This window comes from Lepisma saccharinum, chromosome 15 (assembly GCF_977018435.1).
Source record: "Lepisma saccharinum chromosome 15, izLepSacc3.1, whole genome shotgun sequence".
NCBI lineage: Eukaryota > Metazoa > Arthropoda > Insecta > Zygentoma > Lepismatidae > Lepisma > Lepisma saccharinum.
Window position 1 is genome coordinate 79,644,122 of NC_139243.1, and position 23,223 is coordinate 79,667,344.

The 23,223-nt window shown below is 36.2% G+C and overlaps 1 protein-coding gene across 2 annotated transcripts in view; it reads left to right on the forward strand.

The window, feature by feature from the left end:
• The window catches only part of Zwilch (zwilch kinetochore protein), a 66,797-nt gene that overhangs the window by 28,363 nt on the left and 15,211 nt on the right, over window positions 1-23,223 (forward strand). For both annotated transcript variants that reach the window (XM_083136492.1, XM_083136493.1), the window contains 5 exons: window positions 2,122-2,365; window positions 4,768-4,920; window positions 6,538-6,766; window positions 16,324-16,416; window positions 19,598-19,677. In XM_083136492.1, coding sequence (XP_082992618.1) covers window positions 2,122-2,365; window positions 4,768-4,920; window positions 6,538-6,766; window positions 16,324-16,416; window positions 19,598-19,677 — 799 coding nt within the window. The remainder of the gene's footprint in view (window positions 1-2,121; window positions 2,366-4,767; window positions 4,921-6,537; window positions 6,767-16,323; window positions 16,417-19,597; window positions 19,678-23,223) is intronic.

The window sequence follows — 23,223 nt, forward strand, 5'->3', positions numbered from 1 at the left end:
TGCCAGTTGGGGGTTGGGGGGCTGGGCCGTGCTGCTCGGCAATGTGCCGTTCCTGTTCCCCTCGTGGCTGGAGGGGTGTCGAGTATGTGCACCGTATTTTTTCTTTTTCAGGTCGGGGATCTTTCTGAGGACAGGGTGCCAAGTTGGGTGTGCCTGTCCATTGTCCAGGGTCAGTGCTGGTTTCTGTTGGATGATGGCATGGGTTTCTTTGATGGTGTTTTCTATGACACAGCCGGTTGGGTGAAGTATGGATATGGAGGAGATGGTGTGGTTAGTGGAGTGGAGGTGTTGGGAGAGGCCTGATTTAGGTGTGTCGTTTTTGGCATCTTTTACATGTTCGTTAATCCGTTCTTGGACGGTGCGGATGGTTCTGCCAATGTAAGTGTTGTGGCATTGGCATGTGGTCTTGTAGACACCGGGGGATGCAAGTTTGGGTAGGTAGTATCTCTTGAAGTTGGGTAGTGCCCTTCTGATTTGGGATATGGGTTTGTGTGCCACTCGGATGTTGAAGGGTTTGAGAGCCTTGGCAAATTTGCCAGATGTGGTGGGGTGGTATGGAAAGGTGATCTATTTTGCTTAAACTTTTTTGCCTTTGGTGGGTGTGACACACAGACACGCACACTCCCTCCCTCCCTCCCCCTCCCTCCCTCCCCCTTTCTCTCTAAAATTTTATTACAATTACAATACTTGTGCTGGCTGGTTGTAAAATCATAAATCATCTCACCCATAAAGCAATATGTCTATATCAGCTGTTGATAGGATACCGAGCTGGCCTCCGTGGTAGAGTGGTTTACACAATCCCTCTCCAAAAGACTACATGAAGCGAGCCTACTTTGAGAATGGTCTCCCAGTTCAAACTTCAAGTCTTGTACCGGAAACAAAATTCTTTCGAATTGCAGTTCGACTTCAGCACCACATACGATCGGTAGATAAAACTAAGAACACATTGTTTTTTCCATTCTTATACTTACATTTCCACACATTAGAATAACTACAACCAACATGTGGCAAACTTTCAACTTCCATGATTTGAAACAAATTAACATGATGTGCACAAGTCAAGTATTTAAGCCTAAACCGAGGCACGCTCCACACTACAGTCTCGATTGCTCATTTAATTGTTTTTTTTTTTAGAACTTCACTAGATGACGTTGCTTCTGACAAGACCGTACTTCAAGACTGATTTTTGGACCTTTCGGACAGAGCCACAGCTTCAGCACCCAAGATCCCAGGTTAACCCCCTGCCCTAGGCATGGGTGTTCTTTGTGAGTGTCCTTTCATCAATTTCATCACAATTAGTCAAAAGTAACAGAAAAACTAAGTAAAATAAATCAAATCAAATACTGATTAATCTGTCTCATCCCTGAGGGAGGCTTCAGAACAAAGTGACAGGTGATGGCAACGAGCTACAGCAGACGTTCACACTGAAGAGAGAGCAACACAGGCTCCTTCAGTCTACAAGCAGTCTTTTTCTTGTATGTACGCATTGCTTGCATTGTAGAATTATTTTCCTGTAGTTTACGGTTATTACAAGCATAAGAAAACAGTTTTTCGTTGTGACGTTTCAGGAGAACACACGCTCCCTTCATCAGACATTTATTTTCATTTTGATGCTGAAGCTGTGGCTCTGTCCGAAAGGTCCAAAAATCAGTCTTGAAGTACAGTCTTGTCAGGAGCGATGTCATCTAGTGCAACATGCAAGCAACATGTGCAGTCAAAATGAAAATAAATGTCTGATGAAGGGAGCGTGTGTTCTCCTGAAACGTCACAGCGAAAAACTGTTTTCTTATGCTTGTAATAACCGTAAACTACAGGAAAATAATTCTACAAGCAGTCACAGTGTATACACAAAGAACAGACCGAGAAAACATGATGCACGGTCTTGAGAAAACAGCCCAGTCTGAGCAATATGCAAGCAACATGTGCAGTTTATCGTGTCGTTTCGATTCGAAAAGTATCATTGATTAGTGAGGGTTCGCTTCCAAGTAACATGTGTCATTTTCTGCCTGACCTGTGTCGCTTCAGTCTTCTCCCTCATAGAAAATGTGTTTTTGTTCTTTTTAATTCGTATATATCTGTAATTAATTTCAATCAATAATTCATACTGCCAAATTATTTCAGGCAGATGTTAACCAAGTGTAATATGATCCTACATAATAAATATCCAGATGTTACAGCATACAGTGTATGGGCATTTTGTGATGGGTGTGACCCAGATCGGACTGTCTTGCTATCATCTATTCGCAACAACAGTTACTACAGTAGATCAAAAGCTATTACTTTGGATCATGTTCCCATATGCAGTGTTGAAAAAACATTACTGAAACTGAAGACACAGCATCTAAAAATGGCTTCTGAGTCGAAGGTTAGTTGTCTTGATTGATTTTACTTTTTATTTATACTTCAGGCTGTTGTAATATGCATTATAAATTGAAGCTGTTTGTACAGTGCTTAATTGCAAAACTCTCTGCTCCAACTCCGCATCACTTATGTCACTTGTGTAACTACAACTACAGGAGTCAACACGACGAGCAGTGTGTTCCTAGGTGCAGCCCTCCCCCCCATAACTGTGTATAAGTATTGGTGACTAAATTTCAACCAATACTTACATTAGTATTGGCTCAGCTTTAAAAATCTAGGGTGTTCAGGAAAAAGCACTTAAGTCAAAAAATGAAATTTTACAGCAGACAGTGTTACATGTATATTCTTAAAATAGGAAACATTACAGACATGTTTGATTATCGCTGTTCAGAAGTCCTTGCACATTCTCAAAATGAAATTATTCTTGTAATATTTTCTTTCATTGATTCAGTTAGACTTAGATGAAAGCAATAGAAAATCGCAGTTTGTGACTTATACACCTTTTCCGAACACTAGAAATAATGCTTCATAGCAACTGACTATCATATTTTTAAGTAATACCTTTTTGAGTGTAGTTTATCAATCAAACTTTGTCAGGAATGTATTTATAAGATGGTTTTATTATTGTTAAGTCCACTTTATTCATGAATAGGATAATCAGGACCAGACCTACTTTAACCGTTGGTCTGAATTCAAACTCAGTATTAGCACAATAGGAAGCTATGGTTCTATATTGAAAAGGAAATTTCTATTTACATATGCTGATAAATAGTTTTATACTCAAACAATTATAAATATTTTTTTAATTATTATATTGATTAAAAAAATAGAAATAACAAAAATTACAACAGAATCAAATTATGCATTTATAAACAAGAACATTTATAACACATAAGTGTTATTTATAAGAAGAAAATAATTATATTATTATCTCTTTTTGAGATAAAGTAAGTCCTCATTTTTATAATTTAGCATGCATACATTCCACCACCGAGCATACTCAACATGCCAATTTCCTCATCCAGGCCTTCTACAATCCTGATCTTCAGTTTTCAAAACTCAGCATCTGGCTAAATCACATCCAAATGTTGAACATATATTTGTCACTTTATATAACTTTCCTTAAAGTATTCATTTGAGGAATTGTAGCATTTATAAGCTTGCTTGTTCAGGAAGATGAAAGCAGATACATATTCACTGCTTGAAATTCAACATGACATATTTTATACATGGGAATGCCATTCCACAACTTTCCAATCTTTTTTTAAAGATTAGATCGTAATCAAAGTTCACTAAAGATTCATAAAAGGCTTCTATATAGCTTAAGCATCCAAGTTATTATAAAATTGCCAAGTTTAATGCTTTAAAAGCAACAATAATTGTACAAATAGGTATCAATGCCATATTACTATATCTGTACTTATCTTTGTTCCATCATAAGATCACTCCTAAAGTCACAGACAACTAGTATCAGAGTAACTAGTTCAAGCCCGATTTTTTAGTATATGTTATCTTCAATTGTTTTTGTTTTATATTTTTGTCAATAAGTGCTTAACAGCTTGAATGTTAGTGTAGTAAATCTACATATTTGTTCTGTTACAGCTATTTTACAATGTATATCACAATATACTTATCTAATATTTACAATTACCATTTTTTGAATGTTGTTACAAAATACGAAAAATGACATCATATTATACATTCAACAATTTTAAAGAGTTGACCTTTGTACATAAACCTTCAAGCCAATGCAAATGTACACAATTTCAATAAATTTAATTATAAATTTGAATGTATCTTATCTTGCTTGTCTGAAAGAACACATATGATAGGAGATATTTGTTTTTCATTTTGTCAGTCAAAAATAACTGTTATGAATATGAACTTAAAATATTGCACAATTTGATAATTTTGTCATGATATGCAAATTGGCTTTTTTTAAACATCATATTTAATAAAATTAGTTTAAATAGTAATTTCAGTCATTTAATTGCATTATATGAATAAATTTTGAGCAATCATATGATTAAATTATTATAACTGTCGCACATATGTGGAACTCTGAACTTAGCCTAACCATTTTCGAATGTTGTTATGACAATGTATAAATTTTATTGTCATACTACAGCTTCAAGTGGGATCTGATCCACTGTGCAATGTGCCTCCACCAGGTATCGAACCCAGGACCCCTTCATTACAAGGCGATATTGTTATAACTACGTCATTGAGAAGGCCCTTATAAGATGGTTTGCTGCTATCGATGGTTTTCAGTATCTTCAATAGGTCTTGGATTGTATCACCCACAGATACAGGATTGAAGAGGAAGTATCCTTATGGTTATATTATGCGCTGTATTTTCTGAAAGTATCCAACACCATTTTACTTACGTACATTGTTTTCTTGCAGGCTCATGTTGAAATGAATGCAACATATGACATTTTGGGAACAGGGAATATGCCAGAGGAAAGTGTAAGCAATGCAGCCCTGTCACTGGACTTTGTATGGAAGAAAGATTCACCTGCTTTTGAAGTTCCTCCGATGGATGCAGAAGCCAACCTTGTAAGTTGTAGGAATTTATCTACAGTAGCTTTACAAATACTGTTACAAGTAGGGCTGACCTGATACAACTTTGGGCCGATGTTGGTACTCTTTATCAATTCTCACCGATATTGGAACTGATGCTTGAAAATTGTAATGATTAAAGTTGTTCAAATATTGATTAATATTAGTGTGCAAATATTGCATTCGAACTATAAGCATCAATTTATCCGATTTGTGTTTCAAAAATTCAATAATTACATCAGAATATTAAAATACCACATATATAATCACTAGAGCTCTGAAGTTGATGACGTAAAAAGTGTCAAAAAGTAAGAAAAAAAATATTGACCTTAAAATTATTAAAAAAATAACCTAAAAATTGTAAAAAAGAGATGGAATTTTTAACTAGTGAAGACTTCCATCGTAGTTTTTATGCTGTCACCATAAGTTTTTAACCTTTTCCATCCTCAACCTGAATCCTCGACTTACGATTTTACCATGTTTGGCACCTAAAGTTTTTTATTTTATTACCTGATGAAGGAAGTAGTACAGACTTCCAAAACGTCGTTCTGAAACATTCCTACTCACTCACGTAAGTTATTTACATATTTTTATTTGAATTGATAGTGAGTAAAACGCACCATTGTAAAATGTTTGTTATTCTCCAAATATCTTGCACTTTTATTGGCCCAAATATTTTTCTCCGTATTTTCCATTCAAACAAGTCCACCATTTCAGCTGCGCTTTGATAAAATGTCCATGTTTCACTCCTATATATAATTATGTTGCGAATTAGGGTTTTATACAACGTAGTATATGGTAGTAACGAGAAGTATGCTTTATTGGCTCTTTGTAATCTATTTCTTACTTCTATCATCACATAATTTTTGTCTGTGATGAATACTCCTAGATAAGGAAAACTTGATACCACTTCCAATTCATGTTCTCCAATTTTTATATGATTTTCTTTTGACTTTGCTTTCTTTGTTTGGACTAATATTTTTGTTTTATTTGTGTTAATTTGTAATCCAATTTCCTTCCCTTTTCTTGTCTAGTGTTTCCACTACTTCTTTAATTGATCTTATTGATCTTCCTATGATAGTGATGTCATCTGTGTACCCAATTATTTGGGTCGACTTATATTCTAATGTTCTTCTGGTGTCTATCACTAGTTTCCTTATCACATATTCCAGAGAAGCTCTCTCCCATATTTGCTTGTATCTTCACATGTGCTTTGGTGTTCTGCATCGTAATTTCTACCAATCGAATTAATTTTGTGGGTATTCTGAATGTACTCAATATGTTTCCAATTTTAGTTCTACCAATGGATTCATAGGCTTGTTTAAAATCAACAAAGACTTGTGTTATTTCTATGTTCCCTTACCAACACTTCTCCGGTATCTGTCTGACTGTGTGTATTTGATCTGCCTTTTCTGAAGCCGGCTTGGTACTCTCCTAATGCTTCTTCTGCTTTTTATTCCCTAACAGCACTGCAAATATTATTTTCTACTCATAGAGTGAAGTGAAGAAGAGCAATGCATTCAATTGAGAAGGATCAATTGTATTATTTATTAGGCTTGTACATTTCCATGTGAAATTATATCTAATTCTGTTCTGTATCTCTTCCAACTGCAGATGATCACTGTGATCCCAGGACACCAGGAGAGCAGGGTATTGGCTCTTTGGGATGAGCTGTCTGCTCTGGAGAAGCTCCTGGAACTCTATGACAGCGATGAGACTGATATGAGTGAGATAAACGTGGAGCAAGACGCTATCTCGGGTGTAAGGCAACTTCTGGAGGATGCGGACTGCATAAAGAACTTGAGTCGATGGGTGTCCACCTCAGCAGAAGATGGCAGTTTAGGTTAGTTGCGGAAAGAAATTCTCAGTTATCAGTGGCCGCGGTGGTTCCGTCAGGGATTTTTTTTTTTTTATGTGACAGGGCTTGAGCCTTCGAAGTGAAAGGTTGTGTTGAAGGTGAGCTCCGGAGGGCGGCATTGCCAGATTTCACGATGGGGGTAGATCTCGTCACATGGCGGGTGTGAATCGGGATGTGCGGCTTCGGTGGAGGAAAGAGGAGGCTGAAAGAAAAGGAACCCGAGATGAACGGCTTCTTCGCATACGGTGTGGTGGTGTTGGTGCTACTTCTACGGGCAGGGGTAGAACCCAACCCAGAACCTGGAAGATTGCTGGATGAACTATGTTTTGGTGGAAACAGGACAAGAGAGTCTCAAGGGAGAGATGCAGAGACTGGGAGAAAATATGCAAATTCTCATGAACAAAAATAGGGAGCTGGAGGAGTCGTTAGCGGTTGTGTATAGGCAAACTGAGTGGTTATTTGATAAAGTGCATGAACTAGAAGCGAAAGTAGACGCTCTGGAGAACCAGACCAGAAGATCAAATCTAGTGTTCTGCAACGTGCCGGAAAGTGAACATGAAACCTGGGAGGATTCTGAAGCAGCACTGAAGAGAGTATTGGGTTCCAAGGTAGGAATGGCCGCAGGAGACAGGATATTCGAACGGGTGCACATGCTGGGTACAACATGGGACAAAACTAAGCCGCAGCCATTAATCGCAAGGTTCGCTCATTACAAAGACAGATCTGCAGTGCTATGTAGGGTGAAGGATCTTCGTGAGGCAGGAGTAAGTGTGGCGGAAGATTTTTCTTACGAAACCCGCCAGTACAGATGGAAACTGAAAATATACATGTCCTAGGCCAGAGAAGAAGGATGCAGAGTGCAACTGAAATTCAGGACCCTGTACGTCAATGACAGACCGTGGATGTTGGAAGAGCTACAAAGGAAAGAGGAGAAGTTCAATGAAGTAGGTGGCTGCCGGAAGGAGAGGTGGGGGGGAGTATTGACCCTTCTTCAGGTTTGGATACGGTGTATGAACCTCCCCCTTCGGTGAATTCCACGTTTGGTTCATCTGCGTCAGTAGACTCGGACAGGATAGAATTTCAGACCCCCCACGGGCTTTTATTGTGGATAAACTTGCACCTTTCCCAAGGTCATTGAAAGTAGCGTACTTAAACTTTGAGTTGCTCATATAAAATTTTCACGAATTCTGACACTTTTTTTGGAGTTCCATAACGGTATACCTACTGCCCGACTGTAATTTTGAGAGTTTTGAGGACGATTTCATTCAATTTCTTCCACGATACGATAATGTTTTGCTTTTGGGGGATACAATTATAATTTGCTCACAGATAAAGTAGATACAAATAAATTTCGGGACCTTATGACAAACCTCAACTTGAAAATTTTACCATTTAATTCAACTTACCATAGTGGAAATACGAAATCAAGGCTTGACGTTATTTTAACAAATAATGAAAAACGCATACTAATGCACGACCAAGTTAGTGCTCCTGGTATATCGCCCAGACATGATATTCTTTTTATTTCGTATTCATTGAAAGTGCCGAAATATCGCCCAAAAATAATAACATATAGAGATTTAAAAAACGCGAGTGAAGCGGATCTAGCAAAAGAGGCTGTCTTGTTGCCTTTTCCTGAAATACTACATTTGCCGTCTGTAGATGAAAAGATAAGAATTTTGAATTTATTGATTCTAAAATGTTGTGATAAAATTGCATCCGTGAAGAGGAGGAGGGTTAAAAATTCCCCATCCCCATGGACGACATCACATATATTAAAGCTTATGTCACTACGAGATATGCAACACGGGACATATAAAAGGGCGCTACGGAAATCCTCGGAAACAACCGATTTAGCATTTGAGGCCTATCGAAGGTTGCGTAACCACTGCACGCAAGAAGTTCGGAAGGCTAAACTAAAGTATGCTTTTAGTCTACAGAATGCACAATTAAATCCCAAAGAATTGTAGAAGAGGTTGAATGTGTTCAGAGTAAACTGGAAACAATCAGATAACACAAATCTTGATATTTCAGAAAATCAACTTAACGATCACTTTTGTACATTTCCGATATTTTGCTATGCAACTAAAACAAATACAATTGAAGATATAAATTCCTCGCCAATATCACATTCTGGTCCAAAATTCTATCTATGTGTGGTCCAGAAGGATGAGGTAGAAGTTACAATCAATAAAGTAAAAAGTAACACACAAGGAACCGATGACATTTCTATTACCATGGTTAAAAAAAATTATTCCAGTCATACTTGACATACTTGGAATATGTCACTGACATTATCAACTCTTCCCTCACCTCTGGAATTTTCCCATCATTATGGAAATTAGCATATGTGCAAGCACTTCCTAAAATATCATCTCCGGTTAATGCTTCAGATTATAGACCAATTAGTATTCTGCCTGCCTTATCGAAAACCCTAGAGTATGTTGTCCATAGCCAAATAAACAAACATCTTGTGATAAATAATATGTTGAATCCTTTCCAATCAGGCTTTAGAACTAACCATAGTACTTGTACAGCCCTCGTAAATGTGACAGATGATATCTGTGAAGCGATGGATAACCGACAAATAACTATATTAGTGTTACTGGATTTTAGTAAAGCCTTTCAGACTGTGGATCATGATATACTTTTGAGTAAACTTGGATACTACTTTAATTTTTCTGTGGGTGCAGTTGATTGGGTTAAATCGTACTTATCTGGTAGAAGTCAATGCGTTGCATCATCGTGTGGAAAATCTGACTGGAAATCTTTAGACTCAGGTGTTCCTCAGGGTAGTGTATTGGGTCCATTGTTATTTTCAATGTATGTAAACGATATAACAAGAACCATACACATCATATGTATGCTGATGATTTTCAGTGTTATATATCAAGTTTATTGTCGAATTTATCACGTGGAATTGAGCTGATGAACATGGAACTGTCAAATATTAATAATTGGGCTGCCCGTCATGGGTTATATATAAATTCCAATAAATCAAAATGCATATTAATTGGATCACGTCAGCTTTTAGCACGTATAAATTCGGCTAATATCCCAACTGTACAACTGAACGGTGCATGCATACCATTTTCTAAATCTGTAAATAATCTAGGGGTGATTATAGATACAAACCTTACCTGGTCTGAACACTTTAATAATATATGTAAGAAAGCCTATGCCTCTTTACATCTATTATACAAATCAAAAAAATGTCTTCCGCCTATTATTAAAGAACGACTTGTACAAACTTTGGTCCTCTCACATCTTGACTATTGCGATAGCGTATATGCTGATTGTAATGAAATGCTGGCAATGAGAATTCAAAAAATTCAGAACTCATGCATAAGATATATATTTAACCTTAAGAAGTATGACCACTTAACTGAATATTATAATAAATTAGGCTGGATTAAAATGAAAGAAAGATGGAGGTACAGAAAACTAGTGTCGCTATGTAAGTTACTTTATACAGGAAGTCCTTTATATCTCACAGACAGATTGCTTCCCTTAGGAAACCCAGAGTTATCACACACAAGATCCCAAAATTCCAATCTTCTGACAATTACAACTCACAAAACTGAATTTTTTAAGTAACTCTTGTACTGTATCAGTGGTTAGAGACTGGAATGCACTTTCACATGAAATGAGAAAATCAATTTAACTCAGGCATCTGGGCGTAGAGCTGAAAGAGAATGCATTATTATCTAGGTAGAGTCTTAATCCTAAATAGGAGAACCTGTTAGGTGTAGACATAATCAGGCGCATAAGTAATGATTAACAATAACAAGGTTTATTATAGATAGCGGGTGTGGCTGATATATGAAGAATATCCCAACCTATGTGTTAGGGGAAGGGGGCTGAAATGAAAGAAGGGTAGATTAGCGATACTTAGTAAACTTGAAGTGAAGATCCTTGTCCATCTTCTAAGTAACTGAAGACAGCCTGGACTTGGCTGGGTGGATAGGCATCTTGGGTCGGAGACTGGACAGCGCCTCTAGCCGTAATTCAGATCTGCTGGTCGACTACCACACCTCTAGTCTTGTGACTGGGGCTTATATACTTCGGGTGTGGCCGAAACAACCTTAGGCAGGGTTATTTCTGTTGCCTCGTGTCGTTGTCAGGAAGTGCAGAAGGTCAGGGAGACATGGGCAGAGGTCTGACTGTCCTTGCCTCGTGTCATCGGTCGTTCGCAGGTGGTGTCCTCACATGTGGGGCTCTCCGCACGTGGAGTAGCTGATCGTATCTGGTTCCTAGAAACCTTCTCAGTAACCGCAGTTTTCCTGTTGTTGCTGATCTTACTTCACCAAAGGGTAGCACGTGGACATGGACTGAAGACAGGCGAGATAAGATCAATCCACAGCGCTTTGAGTGCTTCCTGTTGAAAACCGCACCCAAATCCAAGTTTACAGAAAGTCATGAACGTGCGGAAACTTGCACGTTACAATCCTGGTCCCGACTTTTCGGGATCCTGCACACACCTAATTTACAATGTAAACAATGAATTTCAACAACCGCATGTGCCTTATTGTAGTTCTACCTTTTCACACCAGGCAAAATTTAATTTGAATTTACACACCTAGATGTCAGTGCCATCGAATCTCTCACTCAGAATTGTAACGGACCCAACTTAACGGTCAACGAACCTCTGGTTATTTTCGCATTGAAAAACCTGGTGTTGGTTAAGACTGGAGGTGAACTCCAACTGGTGGTTGACATTGAAAAACCGGCCCTCATGGGTTCAAACCTACACACCAGAGTTTTTCTAGATATGGGTTTGATTTCAAGTCTGAAGAATACCGTACTAGAGGATTGAAATGTAACATTGTTGAGTGTTTCTTTTTTTACTAAAATATAGACTGCCTTGGTCAACATATGTAGTGTTTTTTTGTTTTGTTTTTTAGGGCTGAGCCAATATCGATAGAAGTATCGGTTGGAATATATTAGGGATGGGTTGATATGAAATTTTGGCCGATACCGATAAAGTACCGATATGAAATTTTGGCCGATACCGATAAAGTGCCGATATAAAATTTACCGATACCAATAACCGATATTCTACCGATCCAATATAAAATTAGAAATGGTCCTTCAAGAACCTGAATGGTTCACTGACCTCTTTAATAAATGTGTGTTTCGAGGTGACTGCAGTGCAAGATAAATTGCATATTTATACATTTACTTTTTTAGAAAGTAGGGCATGGATATTATCCATAAAAATTACAACAAAATGGCAGAATTTTGCACTAAATTATCAGATAATAATCGATATATCGGATTGGTAAAATAATCAGTAATTTTACCGATACAACCGTGTGGCTATATCGGCCGATACCGATAGAGTACCGATTAATTGGTCCCATCCCTAGAATATATTTACCGATACCAGCCAATACTTTCCAGTATTTTGGTCTTTCATAGAGTGCCAAAATGTTGCAGAGTCTAATTATCCTGGAAATTATGCAAAATTCCACTTATTTTGAGGTAAAAACCTGGATTTTGTGATTACGTAACATGTATTTTAATATTTTAATTCTTGAATATTTTAAATCAAAAGTCTTGGTAAATTGATGCATACAATTGGAGTGGGATACTTACAAACTACAAATATTCTCCTTCTTTTGACTAACCCTGTATCATCATCATCCTTTCCCGTTTCCTGCCTCTGGCTGGGTCGGCATAGAAGTCAAGCCTCTCCATTTTTTCTGGTCTTCCACCACTCCTCTCTTTTCACGGTGTTCCAGTGTTCCAATGTTGTCCTCTTCTCCTAACATTCTCCACTATCTGCTCTTTCCACCGACATCTTAGTCTCCCCCTTGGCCGTATTCCCACTCCTTGTGCACTGTAAGCTCTTACTGGTAGCCTTTCTGCATCCATTCTCTTCATGTGTCCGAATCATCTCATCTGTGCCTGATCTATCCTGTCCTGAAGCTTCACCACCCCTATTGTCTGTCGGATCTCCTCATTCCTTATTCTATCCCCTCTAGTCTTCTCCCATAGACTCCTTAAAAATTTCATCTCCAATGCCTGCATCTTTCTTTTGTCTCTGCCATTGTCCAAGTCTGCTCTATACGTAATTATTGGCACATAGTATGTTATATATTACCTTCTTGCATTTCATAGGTACATCCCTGTTCCATATTAATCTTCGAACGCTTTCATATAGTCCACAACCCTTTTATCCTCTTCGGTTTACCTCCTCATCTATTCTTCCACTTTTCTCAATTATGCTTCCTATATATTTGAAGCTCTCCACTACCCTCATCTCTTCCGTGTCCATCTTTATTCTTGGTTCATTTCTGGCTCTGTTTCTTGTTGTTATTAGCACCTCACTCTTTTCTGCACTGAATTTCATTCAAGCTTAATGTGGAACATTCGAGTTTAACCCTGTATATGTAAGCCAATCCTGAAAATTTTGACCTGTAACTGCAAAACTAAAGGTCTACAGAGGGGGGGGGGGGGGGGGGGGGGAAATGATATGTTTTTTTTTACCTAGAACATGGCTACAAGTATTGAAAATTTCATGGAGATCCATGGGTGAATCGACATGGAATGCCCCTAGTATACTTACGTATAAGATTCTTGTTAATTTTATACCTGATTTTTAAATTACTTCATATAACTAACTAACTAACTAACTCCCTAGCCTTCTTAAACCCGAAGGTTCATGGCTGCAGCAACACAGGCCTTCCATCTTTCCCTATCTTGAGCAAGTTCTATATACTCTTTTCCATCCCTACCGATTTCCCTTAGATCCATCTCAACGTTGACCCTCCATCTTCGTCTTGGCCTTCCTACATGTCTCTTACCATCAGGTTTCCCAACAACAATCCTGTAAACTCCTCTTTCCTCTCCCATTCGTGCCACATGGCCTGCCCACCTAAGTCTTCTTGATTTAATTATTCTAATAATATCTGGACATGAATACAAATTATGTAGTTCTAAATTATGTAACCTTCTCCACTCACCTGTTTCCTCATCCCTTTTAGGTCCAAAGATTTTCCTAAGGATCTTATTTTCAAATACTCTCAATTTATGTTCCTCTTTCAATGTAAGGGACCAAGTTTCACACCCATATAATACTACAGGCAAAATTACTGTTTTGTATATTTTAACTTTTAGTTTCTTAGATATTAAACGAGAAGACAAAAGTTTATGAAGAAAGAAGTAACATGCATTTCCTGAATTAAGCCTACTTTTTATTTCCTCTTTAATATAATTTTCATTTGTTAATATTACTCCTAAGTATTTGAATTTGGAAACTGGTTCAAACGAGTTGTTATCAATAATTAGATTTTGATTATTACCTAACACTTGGTTTCGGCCTGTAAGCATATATTTAGTTTTCTCTTTGTTAACTTCCAAACCTATCTCTTTAGCAGTTTTGAAAAATATTTTAGCATTATTCTTAATTGTATTCACATCATCCCCCAGTAAGTCTACATCATCTGCATATGCTAACAACTGAGTCACACCATTTAATTTTAGTCCTTCTTTAGTTTCTTTTACCTTCCTTACAGCATATTCTAAGGCAAAATTAAAGAGCAATGGAGATAATGCATCTCCTTGTTTTAACCCATCATGAATTGTAAATTTGTCAGACATATTATTACCCACACAAATTTTACTTTCTGTTTCACTGGTGCATATTTTTATCATACTAACAAGCTTCTTAGGTATTCCAAACTCGACTAATATATTATATAATTTATCTCTTTTGACCGAATCATATGCTTTTTTGAAATCAATGAATAGCTGATGGACATTTTGATTATATTCCCACTTTTTTTCAAGTGTCTGTCTGATGTGAAAAATTTGATCTGTAGTTGATCTGTTACGTTTAAATCCACATTGATAATCACCTATAATTTCATTAGCATATGGGGTTAGTCTTGTTAAAAGAATGTTAGATAATATTTTATATGTTGTTGAGAGTAGAGAAATTCCACGGTAATTACTGCAGTTCATTTTATCACCTTTTTTAAACACAGGAACAATTATGGATTCTTTCCACTGTTGAGGGATTTCTTCTTTATTCCATATTAAACAAATTAATTTATGAATTTGACATATTAATGAATTTCCACCATATTTAATTAACTCAGCTGGTATTAATTCAATGCCAGGTGCTTTGTTATTCTTTAGCCTTTTAATAGCATTTTTAACTTCAGTCAAGTTAGGTTCTGGAACTAAAGGTTCTGCTGTGTGGACTTCATTTACTTCTGATTTATCTCCTACATGGACATTTAAAAGGTCATTAAAGTAGTTCTTCCATCTATTTAGAATATCGCTTGGGTCAGCTAGAAAATCACCGTCTTTATCTTTTATCAAGTTTACTTTAGGTTGCCACCCCTTTCTAAACTCATTTACACCTTTATATAAATCTCTGTTATTTTTATTTTTGCTGTTTGTTTCAATTTCGTTAATTTTGCTTTTCAAGTAATCTCTTTTTTTACTTCTAAACGTGCGGTCAACTTCTTGCTTTATTCTATTATAATTGTTTAGATTTGTGTCATCAGAGTTATTTAACCACCTAAGTCTAGCCTGATTTCTTATTTCTATTAGATTATGACATTCATTATCAAACCATGGCTTACTTTTTCTTGGTTTATGGTATCCTATACTTTCTTTAGCTGCTGATTCTATTGCATTACGTATGTGCTCCCAATTCTTATTTACGTCTGTTTCATTTATATTTTCATCATCATTTAAATCCTGCAAAACATCAAATCTATTTGACAGTTTAATTTGGTAATCTTTCTTAATTCTTTCATCAGTAAACTTTCCTGTATCAAATTTTATAACTTTTAGATTTTGTTGCTTATGATTTATCACTGCGAGTCTTTCTCTTAATTTAGCAATTACTAAATAATGGTCACTGGCACAGTCAGCACCTCTATGTGTACGAACGTCAATTATACTAGTATGCCTTCTCTTATCAATGAGAATATGATCTATCTGATTATGAGTTTTACCATCTGGAGAAGACCAGGTATATTTATGGATATCTTTATGTTTAAAAGTGGTACTTTTCACAATTAAATTCTTTGAAGTTGCAAAAGTAATCAAATTACTTCATATTGTATGATCAAACACAAGATAACTGAGCTAGGTAGCTACAGCCTGTAAAAGTACTGATGAACAGCTTTAAATTATTACAATTTTCAAGTATCTCTATCGGTTCAGCCCTAGGTTTTTATTTTTATTATTATTATTTTCATGGAAACAATGCTTAATCCTGTTACCAAATTTTTCTTGTATATACGTACTGCTTGCATTGGAGAATTATTATTTTTGTAGTTTACAATTGTAACAAGCATTTAAACAAATTTTTTGATGTAATGTTTCGAAAGTAGACATTTATTTTTAGTTTGTTTTTTGTGGTTGTTGCAAGCCTCACATTTGTAAAGTTATTACATACTAAAAATAAATATAATTTGCTTATAACAACCATAAACTGCGAGAGGAATAAACCAGAGCCTTTCTTACTTTTTTATGCAGTACATTTCTTTTCATTCAACAATTTCTTGTATATTTTTCAGGGCCACTTAACATTTCAACAGTTGTTACAGATGTTACCACTGGAAGTAGGAAAACTTATGATTTCACAGACATGTTGTGGAAGGAATTATTTAGTAAGTATTCTGCTGTACTTAAAATGTGCAAATTCTCGACACTGCTTACAAACATTCAACATACATTAATTTGAAATTTCCGACACACAGGAATCCCCATATCATATTTGTAAACGATACAGCCAGATTGAATACTGCACGTTCAGAATAATCAATTCACATTTTAAGTAATTAATTTATGGGGCAATAATATTGTATCTCCAAGTTGTTTCAAAAACTTAAACCAGGGGAAGGTGATATTAGCATTTGTTCCTAATTTGTGTCATTAGTTGCTTAATTTAACAAGAAGTGATCTTTCTAATCCACCTGCCAAATGCTAAGAACATTTCAGATTTAGAATTCAGACTTATTGTGTGTTACCCTATTACATATGATTATTTGATTAAGAATTACATATAGATAGAGGCGTTTTTGATGAAAACACGAAATATGAAATAACATGCTGTAATGTTCATTTTTCATGTTTCTGAAAGGTGTGAGGTGCATTTTCCTACCCTGTTTTGTCACGAAATAATGCGAAATGAACTGCAAAATGCGAAATAGACTCTTAAACACGAAAGTTACCGTTTATATACAAATGCGAGACTTTCTGAAGTTAGAAGTATCCTGTGAGTTATGCAATTCACGGAAAATTGATTAATTCTGCATAAATATTTGAGAAGCAAAAATGGACCTCTTTACACAAGAATAAACTTAATACTCTGGTAACTACATAAATGTGCTATTAGAAGGTATAAGTTTATTTTGTGTAATAAGTGCAGTTCTTAAATCAAATTTAGGATTATATTCACAATTTTAAAACCAAAATGTCATTTTATATAGCACTTTTTATGTGATTATTCACTGCTATAACACTGAAATTTTATTTTATTTACAGCTTTTGAACTCAAAATCGACTCTGTCTTTGTACCGAAATTTAGCTTTTTTATTTACTAAAAATATGTGTCTCTACGTATAGAGCAAAAAAGAATCTTGTAGTTTACGGTTGTTACAAGCATGTAAACACAGTAATTGATGTAACATTTTGTGATAACACATGCTACCTTCATCAGACATTTACTCTTAGTTTCATTAATGTTACTGTTATATAAGTATAGAATAAATGTAAGAAAAATAAAAAGAAGCCATTATAAAGTGCAGTCAAAAAGTAACTTTACACCTGTCGTGCACTAGTACAAGAATATGTAACATCGACTTACCTTACAGTAGTTGTTGCAAATGGTTCCCATGAACATCCAGACATATCTGCACGCGTTTCTTCTTGTTCTCAAAGACTCTCGCAAGTTGTTCACGTGGAATGTTCTTGGTGAAATCAAGAATGTCAGTTTGAAGTTCCTGGAAACTCTTGGGGATTCCTCGATAAATATTAGTTTTTGCATAACCTTAGAAGTAAATCCAGTGGGCATAAGTCCGGAGAACGAGGTGGCCGCAAGCCCTTAGAAATGATTCAGTCTCTGAAAACCTCTTGCAGTAACTTCATGGACTGCCTGTCTGTATGTGCGGCCGCGCTGCGCCATCTTGTTGAATCCAAGCATTATTAATTTCGACCTCGGTTAGCTCTCCCATGAACTGGTGAATGATTTCACAATAACAAGTTGAATTTATTGTTTCTGTAAAGAATATTGGGCCGACTATTCTTCTCCTGGATATTGCAATCCACACCCCAATCTGCAGGTCATGAAGAGGCATTTCATGTACGGCATGTGGGTTGTTGGCAGACCATAAACGCGAGTTCTGTGCGTGCACATACCCTGATAAATGGAACCATGGCTCATCGGTATAGAAAACATAGTCCAAAATATCATCAGAAATGTCTGCTAGAAACTGTTGAAACCGTTCACAGTATTGAATTCATTTTCCACAGTCTGTGGCCAATAACTTTTGAACCGCTTTCACTTTATGTGGGATGAGACAGCTTCTTAATAGTACAAACTGCATTGTGTGCAGTTGCATCATATTTTCGTCTCAAAGCACCAGCCTGACTGGCTCACGGAAGCAAACTGCACACAACGCACGATTACCAACATTATTTGCAGCACACAGAATACAATCCCTCAACATATAATCGTGTTTATATAGGTGTATACTTACTTTTCGAATGCACTGTACATTGAAATTTGTCAGTAATGTTACATTGTTGAAACACAACTACTTAACTGTGAAATGAGCAATTTGTTTTTATTATTATTATTCTAAATGAAAAATGCAGACTTAGTATAGAGTTATATTTTTCACAAATGGAGTAAGGCACCATTAATCCAGCAGAAGAGATCAAAAATCTTTGAAGATAGGAGGATGATTTTGAATTACTTGGTGAAATTTGGGATTCATTCAGAATAAAAATAAGAACAAATTGCTTGTTTCAGAGTTATGTTGTTATGTTTCAACAATGTAACATTATTGCGGTGGTCAAGTTGGTAGAGTGTCGGACTGTCATGCAGTAGACCCAGGTTCAATTCCCAGGGTATGTGATCTAAGGTCGGAATTTTTCCAGCCCTGTCCCTGCATAAAGTGGCTCAAGAGCCCATCCAGCCTAAAATGCCTGCTTATCACATCACCTTAAAAATGGCGGAGATCGAGATGGCCCCCTAAAGGTGCCTAAATGGCATAGTGCTATATGCATGGGGAACTTTACTCTTACCTTACCATTGTATAACTGCTTCTTTTTATTTTTGTTAAATTTATTCCATTATTATAACTGTAACATTGATCAAACTAAGAATTAATGTGTGATGAAGGGAGCATGTGTTTTCCTGAAACGTTACAATGAAATTGTGTTTATGTGCTTGTAAGAACTGAAAACTGCAGAAAAATAATTCTACGATGCAAGCAATATGTACATACAAGCAAAAAATAAATGGATAATAATGCAAATGCTCTTTTAAGTTATCTTTATGCCAAGATAAAGCAATCAGGTCTAAAGTTCAGATAGACAATACAAAATTTTGTAATGATAGTGGTCAAGTACCAATATAAAATCGAATGATAACCAATATTCTACAAATTCAGTATAAAATCACAAATTCGTTCCATGTTGAACATGTTAACTGCAATACTTTACTTTACAAAACCATTATTCATAAAAATAATTGATTATTTTGCTAAGGTACAAACTATTTGTAGAAATATTGGATCAGTAAATTTTTTACATAAATTGATGATAACTCTTTCCTTTTTTCAGGTACCACTAGCAACCAGGTTTTAACAAATGCACTCAAATATGTATTTGAACAAATATTCCGTGGAGAAGCAAGACCTTTCGTAAGTAGATATATGGTCATTGTTGCATTGTTACCTCTTAATGTAGAAATAACTTTTCTTGATGCTCTATGTAGCTTTTTAGTTCTCTAAAATTGATATGCTTTTTAATGGATATAAATGAAGTTAATACAAATAAAGTACATTTTGAAAATTTGTGCATTTACTCACAGTATAAAAAGTATAAAAAACTTACGTGAGTGAGTATAATAGTCGTAACACGGGGTACAATTATTTCTGTTTTAATGGGAAATTTTATAGACAGAACGAAGGACTTGCTATGGGCAACCCTGTGTCGGGAATAGTTTCCAGCATATTCCTACATTTCATTGAGAAGGATTCATTGGGTGAGGTTAACAATTATATTAAATATTTTTGTAGGTATGTAGATGACATCTTGGTTATCGGGAAAAAAGAAATATTAGATCGAAATCCTGGGAGAACAAGATGATAGAATAAAATTAACTTGTGAGATAGAAAACGAAGGAGTAATTAACATGAGGATTGAACGGGTTAATGGTGGGTTTCGGACAGGGCTTTACCAAAAGAAGTTGGCAGGGGACAGATACATCCACCAAGATTATGAACACGCAAACAGAATTGAGAATAATCTATACATGAACTTCTACATTTGGGCCGGGAGGCTCTGTAATTGTAGGGAGGAAAGAGAGAAAGCAGAAAATTGGATAATGAAGGTGGGGTTAAGAAATGGTTATAAAGTAGAGGAAATGAGAAGAATAAGGGGGGGGGGCTCTTAAAAGTCTTGAATAAAGAAGGTGGAAAGAATGGGATAAGTAAGAATAACGAGGTAGGGGAAATAGAATACAAACACGTCGGCATCCCATATGTAAAAGGGGTATCCGAAAAATTTGATAAGATTCTAAAAGACTTTAGGTTAAAAGGGGGAATGAGAGCTCCAGACTTTAGGTTAAAAGGGGGAATGAGAGCTCCCCGAAATATAGAGGAATATTTTACTGAATACAAAAAGGATGGAAAGGGGCGAAAAGAGGTCAGAGATGAGAAGGGCGTGTATAAGATAACTTGCTCTTGTAATAAAGCATATATAGGACAAACCGGAAGAAGCATGGGAACTCGCTGGGACGAGCATGACAAGGATATTAGGGAACAATCTCCGAAGACCGGGCTTTCTGAACATGTTTTAGAATTAAATCATAAGGTTAGAAAAAGAGAAGTGGTAAAAAGAGTTCATAAACAACCTGATATGAACGTTCACGAGGCTGCAAATATTTGTGTTGATAGGGGGAAAAAACTAAATAGGGATGACGGTAACTTGGATGAGGCATGGATTAAAATGTTTAAACAAGGGGGGAAAAAACAGTGAAGAGTCTATTAAATTCCTTGTCACGCCGGAAGTGACTCGCGCTGCTTCGGAATCTGTGGAGTTCACTACGCTACAGTAGTCAGTCATTGTGTATGGTAGTATGGGTACACAGTTCTTTTAAAATTATCTTTTAGCCTACATGGCACTTTTAACGTCATGTAATTTCAAATTCGATATCGCAATACCCTTTTTTACCTAATCCTGGATTTATTTTTACATATATTAGGGATGTGACGAAGCCGAAAATTTACCGATGCCGATGTACTCACCGATAATTTTTGGAACCGATTCCGATATATAAAATTATTAAACAGAAATGGGATGTTATTTTCAGCATGACAAAAATAAATTTGCTATGTACATTTCTATTGCATATCATATGTATATACATATATATTCTCAAGAGATGCGAATGTACATTTCCATCTACAAAATGTTAAGTGAACCTTTAAGATGAACATGGATTCTCAAGAGATTAAATATTAGTACACAAGCAGTTCTTTGAAATGCAAAATGAATTCCTGTTCTGCCAGATTCAACTTCAGAAACACGAGATTTGGAAGCACTTCAGGAAGTAACCTACTTCTTGTCTTATCTCAAATCTGTTCACCAACACTGAACACTCAATCACTGAATACTGATGCAGCAGGTATGCCCAAGTATTTTCTCAGGACTTGCTTCAGGTTTGAATATTCATTTTTGAATTTCCAATACAACAGCAGATCCTGGTTCAGCAATGTACTGTTTTATTTCCGATTTATAGTTAGGTTTATCCTCTGAATGAGTTTGCAATAATTTTATTACAAAAACTCTACAATAATGACGAATCATAACCAAATTTTCAATAAATCTTACAAAACTAGAATATAAAACTTATTAGATGTTAAAAACTCGAGTATAATCTGTACCGGTTTAAATATCGGATTTTTGCTGATTCCGATACCGGTGTGTCAATTTCGGACGATTTTCATGCATCTGTAATCGGATTCGGCACATCCCTAACATATATGATGAAGTATTTTATATACTGAAAAGAAATAACTGAAGAAGCAAAGCGTGGCTTTGCGAAATGTCGTCTGCAAGGAGTGTTACAACTATTATACTCACTCACGTAAGTTTTTTATACTTTTTATACTGTGAATACAAATAAAACAAATGCACTGAAACTTTCAGTTTTATGTTTTTTGTGGAACCAAGATAAAAAAGAAAATGAACTTAAAATGCAAGAAAATGTTAAATCCAGGAAAATTTTCTGCCATTTTGCTCTATTGAGACCATGAAGATTGGATGTAACATGTGGGAAAATATAAAACCAGTGTATGTTAAGTCGGGGTCCCACTGTATTGTTTTAAATACCGACATACCAACATGTTTCATGTTGAAGCTGCAAGTTTCTTATTAAAATAATCTTCGTTGTAGTTCTTCTTTGTAGCTGATCAGTGGTGGTTGATTTGTGTTGAATTGTTGGACTCATACCCATTGTTGATGGATGTTGGGAAAGTGTCTTTTGTAATGCTTGTTAAAGAGAGAAGAAAATATTTTTTTAGTTTATTTGCCATATCTAACGTTCCCATCAAATTTGCTCCTGTTACATCATATAATGTTTGAGAACTTTCTCAACTTGCAGACTAATGTTTTTGAAGATCAACAAAGGAAATTGACAAGTGTGAATTATTGATAATAGTTTTGATGTAATATGCGAATAGTACCTTACTATGCCATGTCCACAGAAGGGTCAAAGCGATACGGTCAAATCCTGTACATGATAGCTTCCGATCACCTGCCTTGCCGGTGTGACCTTGAGGAGAAAAACCCTCCTTTACTGGAATATGTCTCTGTTACCACTGCCCGCTGTTCTGAGAAACCTCGGATGCTACAAGAAACAGGTGGCGTGATTTCTCAGTCCAGTTACATAGTTTTCCCACTAGGGGAGGCAGGGTTGCCAGTTTTACATAAGGCGTCGAGATTCGTGACGATGCAAAACCTCCTCGTAATAAAATAGAAGAGGGGATGTGGTGGAGCTTTAAAAGGTCAATTACTATAAGCAAACACCACAACCTATAATAGATTAGTAGTTTGCCTATAATGATCATAAAGGTCAGCATCAAAAAAGTTAATTATAGACCCTTCAGACATCTAAAATCCAAACGACTTATGCCCCCACTTGGTATTGAACCCGAGACACTTTGATTACAAGGCAACGATGT